Source organism: Globicephala melas, chromosome 10, assembly GCF_963455315.2.
Source record: "Globicephala melas chromosome 10, mGloMel1.2, whole genome shotgun sequence".
NCBI lineage: Eukaryota > Metazoa > Chordata > Mammalia > Artiodactyla > Delphinidae > Globicephala > Globicephala melas.
The window spans coordinates 21,240,257-21,251,550 of record NC_083323.1 but is presented as its reverse complement, the minus strand read 5'-3'; the positions used below and the strand labels follow the sequence as shown (position 1 = coordinate 21,251,550).

General features: G+C 34.6%; 1 protein-coding gene across 7 annotated transcripts in view; it reads right to left on the bottom strand.

The window, feature by feature from the left end:
* Positions 1-215: 215 nt before the first annotated feature.
* Positions 216-11,294, bottom strand: part of BLTP3B (bridge-like lipid transfer protein family member 3B) — a 105,882-nt gene continuing 94,803 nt past the window's right edge. For all 7 annotated transcript variants that reach the window (XM_060305923.2, XM_030856293.3, XM_030856292.3 and 4 more), the window contains 2 exons: positions 6,354-6,547; positions 216-4,644 (listed from right to left, as the gene is read on the bottom strand). In XM_060305923.2, the coding sequence (XP_060161906.1) occupies positions 4,525-4,644; positions 6,354-6,547 (314 nt within the window). In that variant the 3' untranslated portion in view covers positions 216-4,524. The remainder of the gene's footprint in view (positions 4,645-6,353; positions 6,548-11,294) is intronic.

Below are 11,294 nucleotides of genomic sequence, written 5' to 3'. Positions count from 1 at the left end.
CTCCAGTGTACAATGATCTATTAGTTAATATCTAACGGTTTATAAAAATCATCATGCTTACGTTTTTGCTTCACGTTACCTTAATTTTTGTACTTCTCAAAAAAGCAGCAAAATTTTTTTTAAATGTCAGGTATTATAATTTAATGAAGAAATCAGTGTTTAAAAACATTACTTCTTTAATGTTTCTATATATATCCTGCATAATTCCATCTTTGGGTATTTTATTCTAAAAGGAAATTGAAACATAGCTCAAAATTTATTCTCTTTAGCATCCCTGGGTGCAAGGTAAAATGAGATTGTTAACACCTTAAGGAATTAGGCAAAACTGATCCTGTGTATCAATTTCTCAAAATTGAAAACTATTTCAGCCACTACTTTTTTGGCCTTATTTCCATTCTGTTTAGCTGACAGGACTGGCAGATCTCAACAGCCGCAACACCATATGTTACAATCAAAGCCAGATGACATTCTGGCACTGCAGTGCCTGTATGAATCGATGTGCTAATTTTCTCTTTTGTGATGATTTGTGATAAATCATCTAGAATTTCAGGTATTTAAAATTCAGAAGGACATAATATGGCAAATTTATCCATTCTCCATCTTTTTCTTTCCCTATGGACTCAGGTAGTCTGCCACTTTTAATAACTACCACCTCCAACTTTTATGCCTATGTTCCATTTCCCCTCAATCCAACTGAGGGGAAGAACTCAATACCTGAAAAACATCTTTGATACCTCATCCATTCATTTTATTCTTTCAACAAATTTATTGAGAACCTACTATGTGCCAGGCACTGTATGAGGCACAAGGAATACAAAGTTGAACAGTGGCAACAAAAACACACACAATTCCTGTCCTCATGGAGTTTACAATGTAGAGGGTCTACATTAATCAAAAACATATAAAATTACAAAGGTGTTCAGTGCTAAGTAGTGGTATGTGTTCACGTGATAATGTATAACAGTGGGTCTTATTCTGGTGAAAGAAATTAGGGAATGCTTCCCTGAGGAAGTGATGAATGAGCTGAGATCCAAAAGACAAACAGGAATTAACTAAGCGACGAAAGTACTTCAAGCCAAAGGAATAGAATGAACAAAGGTTCCTATGGTGGAAGAGGCACTTTGATTCTCACTTATTCCAGATAGTTAAAGTGCAATGAGGGTAGAAGACAAAGAAAGTAAAACATGGTGCAAAATGAAACTAAGAAGTAATAATAATAACTAACCTCTATTAAATGCTTTTCAAGGTGATGTGCCAGTCATTGTTTTAATGTTTTGAGACATTAACTTTTTCAACGTTCATAATTATAATATAAATAGTGGCCCTAATACATAATCTCATAGGCAACATATTTTTGTTTTAATCATAAGAGCAATGAAATGCCATTAATGTGTTTTAAGCTAGAGGTGAAACTGGGGTAGGTGGGTTGCCTTGGTTAAAACTGCACTTCAAAAAAGAGAATTCTCCCTGCCTATAAAAATGAATCAGGAAGGCCAGAGTAGCTTAGGAAGACCAGTTACGAGTCGACTGCAGTAATGCAGGTAAAAAGTGCTGATGGTAGCTTAGATTAGGAAGGTGGTAAGTGAAGAGAAGTACACAAATTTACGAGGTAAAATGAGAGGATGAAGTAGTGAACTAATTTGGGGGTGGGGGGTTGCAGTTAGGGAGAGGAAGGTGTCTAAGAGGAGTTCTAGGTTACCAGCTTGGAAACCAGGGTGATGGTGGTACCTTAGATTGGATACGTTAATAAAAACATAAAGAGGAAGTTTTAACCCCTGTACTGACAAGTACTGAATAACAATAACTACAATAAAAATCCAAAAGGAGTTTCTGGTTAATTTTTTCACATATATTTGCCTGCAATCCTATATAGCCATTCTTACATGGCTTAAATAAAAATAATGTTTCATTACAACTAGTGTCACATGGTGATCTTTTGAATTCTAGGATAAAATGAGAAAAGAAAAAAAATACAAGATGCCAAGAAAATGTTTTTCACATATGTAAAATTAAAAAGGAAAACACAAGTATCATTTTCTTCCCCTGATTAACATCTCTGCTAGGGATTTAGCAAAGACATGGCAACTTTATATCTAATTTGTGGTCATTTAAAAACTCTGGTAGGTTGATTCCTGTATTTCTCACACAGCTAAAAAGGTTGGGGTTAACTTAAAAAAAATTCTCCCCGTATCTTTTAAATAGTTTGAGTAGTACACACATCATACACACACACACACTTTAAAAGTATTATTATTTATGTTTAAAAGAAAAACAGATAAAAGACCAACAAGTGATTCCTTTCCCCACATCAGGAAAAAATCTGTGAAATAAGGAATAAGATAAAATAAAAGCATATAATTGGGATGTAAGTAAAAAGAGCAGGTTATTGTGATTTCCGTCAAGTCACTTGTTCTTTCTGAGCCTTAAGGTTTCTATTTAACTTTTAAAATGTTAATAATACCTACCTCCCAGGTTTGCTGTGGGAATTACATAATGGTTTTGGAAGTGTTTTATTAATTTTAAATCTCTATAAAAATAGTAATCACTATAAATTTTAAAAAATCTAACAAAGCATACAGAATGTTCAGATCCACATTAATTACCATCTCTACTGTTTACATGATTTTCTTGAGAAAGCCAAATAAATTGAAAATAAGAAAAACATTCAGCATCTATAACACTAAATAATTATAATATATCATAAATTTAAAATTCATATAGAGCAAATAGCTCAAGTCTGAGAAACACTGCAAGCTCTGAAGAAGTTAATGTCCCATCAATCCAGGTTTTCTATAATAGAGACTGCTTTTGTTGACTATATACCTACAGATCAAAAGTACTCTACTAAGGATATAAGCTATACATTTAAAATATTTAATTAGACCTTTGCTTTTAATCTAAAACTATATAATAGTCTTAGATTAAAATGGTTTATCAGGATTTTTAAAACACTCTGAGGTAAAATAATAACAATTTAACTTGTTCTTTGCTGTATCCTTAGCTCCCAAAACAGGGCCTGTATTTTAAATAATGTTAGTTAAAATGGACATTATAGAAAAAAAAAAAAAGCCAGTACCATTTTCAATAAAATCTAAAATCACTCCAACACTTAATGTAAAATGAAAGATGTATTTCCTTCCAAGTACTTAGATAGAGGGATGGCTATATAAGTCATACCAAACAAGCAAAGCACCATAAAGTGTCCGAACGTGGTTGAAAAATTTCAAGTATCTTAAAGAAAGAGCAGTCCAGCTAGTTCATGTTCTATCTTGGATATATTTATGTTTAAGAATGTGAATTTTAAAATAGACCCCACTTAGTTTAATTCTATCAGAAATATATTTCAAATTGTTAAAAGCCTCTGTTTCTTAAATACTCATAAACTTTTATTTCATAATGCATGATTGAAATTCTCTCTCATGTTGCTTTCAAACTTAACAATCCCTAGAAAATAGAATTCAAAATTTACCAGTTTTTCTTATTATAGAAGATAATATATAAGTCATACAGAACTTTAATCAAAACTAGCATTATAAATTTGACATGTGCAAACATCCACCTGTTGTGATACTACAGGAATGGTATGAAATTGTTTTATGTATGTGAAAAGAAAATTCTCTGAAAACATTCCCTTCCTTAAATAAAGGAAAGATGAAGGTAAAGAACTAATATAAATAGTATTAGTTAAAATTCTTACAGTTACAAATGCTAAATTTAGTAGGATAGTTAAATTACTCTTTTACTTCTAACAATAAATGTTTAAAGGAATGTACAAATAATGCTTTTTAAATCAGTTGGCCATATACTCTAATGTCTTGCTTTTTTACAGTTTATGCTTTTTATTTTAACATTTGTGCCATCTTCTTTGTTGAAAATTATAGCTTCAACTTACACAGTTTACCCATCACTTAAAATGATTCTTTTTCACATTTTCAAGTTACTTCGTAAGTGCAGTAGGGTGATGATTTTCTAGAATTTTCAAACCGAGCCATTAGATATTTATTAATTTGATTGGACTTTTTTTTACAGTAATTAAATATAGATTTAAGTACATAATTTTAATAACATTTAAAATGTAAGCCTCCTTTTATTTTACATTAGCCCTAAAAGCATCTGAATCTTTGTAAATAATAGTAAATTATTAACAAATAGTGATAAATAGTGGGAACACATAGATTTTAACTTTTCTTTTTAAAAAATGCCTATAATGTAATATCAAAATTAGGAAATGACATCTTCTATTCATTAGGCAGGTAATTATTTTACAGTATGCATTGACTTCCTTATATCACACCAGTTTAAAAGAGGGTTTAAACCCCAAAACACAAAACAACCAAAAGATTGTAATGCCCGTACCTAGTATTTTCTAAACTGGCTTTGGAATAGTCACCACTTCATCACATTCTATTTCATTTTATTGTCTTTTCATGAAAAGGAAAGTCTTCCACTAACTGGAAACATCACATTATAAATATAACCACCATACTCCAGAGCTATAATTTGAGTTTCTGACTGCCACTCCTGCTATTCAACTGTCATCCTCTTTATATGATGGAGAAGAGCATCTTTTTCCAAGTGAGCTTCTGCAAGAGCTGTTTTAGCTTTAGCCAATTCCTGTTTAAGAGATTCATTCTCTTCCATGAGCTGAAATGATAAATTTGGAAAATAAGAAAACTTAACCATTTTCAGAAAACACAAACTATTTATACAGTATCAAAGGTGTGACACATGAGTCAGTAAAATTACCCAGTGCTGGTGAGGATGCACTTAAGCCGAAAACTGCTTTGAGAAGTTATTTGGAAACACATACCAAGCACTTAAAAATGTCCGTAAGTTTTGACCCAGCAATTCAAAACACTAATTAACTTCTAATTTCCAAATCTAATAGTGATTTTAATTTCAATTTCTCTTAAGATGCTGCTGCCTCACCACTCCTTGCTAAGCCTCTCTCCTCTTTTGCCTTTTATGCTACAGTTCTTTCTTGTTTACCCCTCTCTACCTATGGACTTTTCATCTCTTCCTCAGCTGTTTAATAACCCTTAAATTTTTCATATTCTATTAAATTCCATAATTGGTCACCTTCTCTTATCACTGGAGCCACTCTCTTAGATGATCTCATCTACTCCTGTGGCTCCAATAACTGTAGATAGCCTGATGCAGCACAAGCCTCTCTCTGGAGCACCAGACCCACATTCTGAATATCTCATTAGACATTTTCATCTAGATGTCAATAGGTCTCCCCTCATTAAGACTCGGTTCAAGCATTTTATCCTCTTAGAACCATTCCCTAACCCCTAACCAGGAAGATGTGATAAAACTTTCTCCACAGGAAAACACATTTACACAGATATATTAAAATAAATTCGTTCAATTTCAAAGAGTTCTCAGACCTTTTTAGTACCAGCTTAAGAATGCCTGCCTTACAGACCAAGTTGGGTATTTCACTATACTTCCCAAACTCTAGTACATATAACACAGGAAACACTATGTTCTGACTACCGTTTACATGCTTCTGTCTTTCCCACTAAACTTTGAGTTTCTTAATAGACAGGGAGTAGTATACTGTTACAATTCTATATCCTTAGCTTAGAGTTGACATCCAACAAATCCTGTTAAACAGATGAATGAACTCATTCTGTGGTTCTATCATAGAGAATTAAAATTCTGCTGGACAGAATTTGATAACAGCAAAAAATAAAAAGCAACTCAAATATTAACAAATGTTAAGAGGAACCTTTAGAAATGACAATACGTCCACACCCATATTAATCTGCCACTAACAATAAATATGAAGCATCGACTATACTTGAATTAAAAAAACAAATAAAATACATATATGAAGCATATGTAGTAATATGGAAGGTATCTGTTAAACAATGTTATGTAAAAAAAATACAGTTATATACACTAGAATAGTAATTGTTTAGAAAAATTACTAAAGAGCCTGGGAGGCTCTGGAAAGAGCCTGGGAGGAAAAATTTAAAAATACTGACAGCACTGTAGTAGGTTACAATATGTTAGAGTTGTTTTAAAATATTTTTCCAAAGTTCTGAAACGTAACAATACTTTTGCAACTTAAAAATAAGACATCAAAATGAATATATCTTCCAAGAAGCCTTCGTGGATTCCAGAAACTGGCACTGTCTCACACTTACTCCTTTATCTTCCATCAGACTACAAACTCTGTGAAGGCTGGGGATGTCCATACCTTGCTCAACACTGTATCAACAGCATCTAACACAGTGCCTGGCATATAACAAGCACTCAACAAATGTTAAATAAGTAAATAATGTCTTAACTATTTAATATTTAATTGCTGAAACTGAATGAGAATGAACTAGTTTTTCCATTACCTGTTCCCTAGTAAAGTCAAAGGAGCACTCAGGAAAGTTGACTGACTGAGAAGGCCAAGGAACCTCTGGGCTCGTCTGAGTGGCTTGAGTGACACTGTGTTGTTTTTTCAGATCACACTTTCCACTGGTAAGCAGCACTGAATCACTTTCGACATCTTCTTTCAAATCATTTCTAGTGTTAAGCATCTGAGAATCTAATACAACAAATAAATACTCAGATAACATTTCTAAATACTTGATAAATCTTAAGTTCTCTTGTGAAAAACTAATTTAAAAATGAGTATCTCTATTAGTAGGAAGACATTATGAAACAGAAAAACAATAAAGTCAATAAAACAAAAAAGCTCATTCATTGAAAAGATGAACAAAATCAAAACCAAAAGCTCATCTGTTGAAAAGATGAATAAAATTGATAAAACCTTAGTTAGATGGACCAAAAAATAAAAAAGGAAACAAATTACTAGAATCAGAAATGGAAGAGGGGACGTTACTATCAACCTAACAGAAATAAAAATAATTGTAAAGGAATACTGTGAAGAACTGTATACTAATAAATTAGACAGCTTAGACGAAACAGAAAAATTCCTACAAAGACACAAGCTACCAAAATAGACACAAATACAACAGGTAAAGAGATTAAATCAGTAATCAAAAACAAGTGATGGTGCTTCAGGTATAGCCAGATACTAAATTCATACGATGTCCTCAGGAGTGTCAATTTAGGAACCTGACTCTCTCTACTTCTCAGGTCCACTTTTCTTCTCTTCTGGGTTAGTTCAGTCATATCATGGCAAAGGTAGACTCTGGTGACCCCAAACAAGTAAGTTTTACAGCCTGTGACCCCTTCTCTCTCAGTGTCCTTTTCAATTCACAAAAAAAGACTCAGAATGCTTGGGTCACAGTCCATTCATGTATCACTCAGTGTCCCAAGGGCTGAAATCTTTTGACTGGCCCTGCTGGGTCCCATCTCCATTTTTGTGATAGGGTTATATGATTGCTAAGTCCACCAAAATCACATGCAACAGTCATGATAGAAAGGCAGTTCACCATATCAAATTACACTGAGCAGACAAAAGAGTAATACTGCTCAAAATAATTTTTCCCCTTAAAAAGATTTCCAGGGCTTCCCTGGTGGCGCAGTGGTTGAGAGTCCGCCTGCCGATGCAGGGGACACGGTTCGTGCCCCGGTCCAGGAGGATCCCACATGCCGCAGAGCGGCTGGGCCCGTGAGCCGTGGCCACTGAGCCTGCACGTCCGGAGCCTGTGCTCCGCAACGGGAGAGGCCACAACAGTGAGAGGCCCGCGTACTGCAAAAAAAAAAAAAAAAAGATTTCCAGAAGGGGTTAGCTAAGTCAAAGAACAAAAATATTTTTTAAAGGTTTTGTTCATATTGCCAAATTACCCTCCATAATGGTTCCATCAATTTTACCCCTATTCTGTATATATAAAAATGGAATAGTTCCATCAACATGGATAAATGACATCAAGTTGAGTTTTGGTTTCTTCTTGGGTTCATTATATTACAGTGGTCTCAAATCAGAAACTACTTTTTATAATATTGTCCTGTACTGATTATGTTTTAGTACTACTAAAAAATGTAGGAAAAAAACTACAAAAACTGTTGTACTGGTTCAGACTAGCATACAATTCAGCTTGGCAGTGATTGTAAGAGAAATTCTAAAAGTACTATGCCATGGAAAAGCCAACTTCTCCACTCTTTCAACCTCAAAAAATTAATAACACCGCTAAAATTCTACTTGATTACAAATTTATGACATACTTTTGTTTTTCAAACTTGTAGAGGAGCAAAACTCTTCTTTTAAATGAAATCTGACATAGAATGCTAATATGAACTAAAAAAAAAAAAAAAAGCTGAGTCACATAGGCTGTAGTGAGAAAAATAGAGGGCCCAAGACCCATTTTATTTAGCCTATATCTCACTACTCATGGGATCCTAAGAATAAAGAAAAAACCACTGACCAAACAATTCTGAAACCCATTTTATTTCGATCACTAGCAGGTGGAATGAGGAGAGAAAAGGGAAGGAGAGGGAAAGAAGAGAAGAGGAAGAAATATGGGAAGAGAAAAAGAAGGAATGAAATAGAGGAGGAGGGAGGAGAGAGAGCTAGAGAGTGGAGGAGACAGAGGAGTGAGGATGGGAAAAGAGGAAGAGGGATGTAGCTGTAACTGGAGATAAAGACGGAGAGTTAACTGTGAGTCTGCTTTGCATATACACTCATTTGTAGTACCTAAATTTTAGATTCCACATATAAGTGAAATCATTAGTATTTCTTTTTCTCTGTCTGACTTATTTCGCTAAGCTTAATATTCTCTAGGTACACTCATGTTGCTGTAAATGGCAGAACTCATTCTTTTTTATGGTTGAGTAATATTCCACAGTGTGTGTGTTTATATATATATATACCTATCTCATATCTTCTTTATCCATTTGGGTTGCTTCCATATCTTGGCTACTGTAAAGAGTGCTGCTCTGAACAGAAACAGACTCACAGATACAGAAAACAAACCAGTGGTTACCAAAAGGGAGAAGAAAGCAGGGAGGGGCAAATGAGGAATATGAGACCAAGAGATACAAACTACTAGGTATAAAATAGATTAAAATAGATAAACAACAAGGATATATTGTATAGCACAGAGAAGTATAGGCATTATCTTGTAATAACTTTTAATGGAGTATAATCTATAAAAATACTGAATCACTATACTGTATATCTGAAACTAATATAATATTGTGAATCAACAATACTTCAATTAGGAAAAAAAAAGAGGGAAAGATAAGTAGGGAGAAGCAGGTAAGAAGGGAAAAGGAAGAGATAAGAAGGGGAGGAATGAGGAGGAAGAGGCAGGAAGAAGCAAGTGTAAAGATGGGAGGGACTGGAAAGGGATAGGAAAGGAGAGAACCTGTAACTGACAAGGGTAATTGGAGTCTATTACTATAGAAAGACATATTTCCTTTTATTTACTTTAAAAGAGCTTCTTTCTAGCTCTTTCTAGAGCTTTCAAGCTTCTTTCTTGTTTTTTTTTTTTTTGCGGTACGCGGGCCTCTCACTGTTGTGGCCTCTCCCGTTGCGGAGCACAGGCTCTGGACGCGCAGGCTCAGCGGCCATGGCTCACGGGCCCAGCCGCTCCGTGGCATGTGGGATCCTCCCGGACCGGGGCACGAATCCGTGTCCCCTGCATCGGCAGGCGGACTCTCAACCACTGCGCCACCAGGGAAGCCCTTCTTTCTAGTTTTTAAGACAAATTTTGATGAACAAATCCATGCCCCTCATGGATGAAATGTGCACCTTACGACAATGTACACTTTTCCCCTCGCATAGGCTCTGCTAGTTACTTTCTAGATCTTGTACCTTGGACAAGCCATTCAACTTATCTCAACTTTAATTTCTTCATTTGCAAAAAGGAGATGATAAGAATACTTGCCTTAATTATCTCAAAGGGTTACGGTAAGAATTAAGTGAGTCAATATTTAATGTAAAAGAACTTAACAAACTGGAAAGCATTATTCAAATATTAACTGCTGTTAGTACCACAGCAGGTGTTCAATAAATACTTGACTCTAAATGGAGGTTTTAACAGTTCTCTGTTTATTCAGACAGAAGATGTCTATTCATTTGTCTTCTCTGAGTGTCATACAGGCACTCTTCCGAGTTTAGGTTTTACACTACTCCTTAGGTTTAGTAATTTAAAAATTCTTCCCTCATTCCCAGTGAGGAAGTATTATGGCAATGATTCTAAGGCTGTATATGGCAAAGAGTTGTTCATCACGGACCGTTAAATATACAATGCCCCATCCTACCCCCAACATTCCAATATAATCTATTGGGAGGTACTCCCTCACAACACTTTTGCTGGGAGTCAATGCCACAATGGGCACTCTCTCAGATGGGAGTATGCCAGGTCCTAGGTGTGTTGGGTGCAAGACATGTGGAGAGACAGGACACTACTATTAAAATTAATTAACAGCACATGGCATAGGATATACACACATACTATATATATATATATATATACACACATATATACACACACACACACACACACCCAAACACATACACAACAAACATTTTCTATCTTTTTCTCTTATAATAGTGTTATTAAGTTACTCAATTAGTCATATTTCACTGGAGCAACAAGAAATTGTAGTATACCTTTGTAATTTTCTGAAAAATTATTTTAACTTTCTCTTTACTGAAAAACTAGTCTTTCCCCAAGAAGTGTGGAGTACTATGATAAGTGGCAATAAATAAATAAAAACAAAAAAACACCTATTCCTTCATGATGAACTTTATTTAATCACATCCAGAGCAGCTGCAAGTATACCTCATAGTACACTAAAAGAACAGGAAGGAGTAAAGAAAAATATTAGGTAAGCTGCTATTATCACAGCAACAAACACCTAAAACTAATTTTTGAAACACCTACTAGTCAGATTATTCTGAATGCTCCTGTTGGCTAAATAAATTTGTTTTAAGGGAGAAAAAATCAGCATACCTCAAAATTTCTTTCCTTATTTTTCTTTTTTGGCTGTGCCACATGGCTTGCAGGATCTCAGTTCCCCAACCAGGGATTGAACCTGGGCCAGGCAGTGAAAGCACCGAATCCTAATCAATAGACCACCAGGGAATGCCCATACTTGAAAATTTCTTAAAGAGCTACTTGAGAAAGTAGGGCCATTCAAATTATTTACCCAAAGTGCTTCAAAATTCTAAGAAGCAAATAAAACTGTTAAATACTTGTTTATCATGGCTAATATATTAATTTGAGTAGTATTTATGATACATTATCATACAAGCTTTATGTGCGATACATTAGACTATGTGTTACATTACGTACATCATACACCAAAGACCCTCATGCAATTCATTTCCACACGATAAGAAAAATAACATAATGTAATCTGCTTCATGATATTGCGCT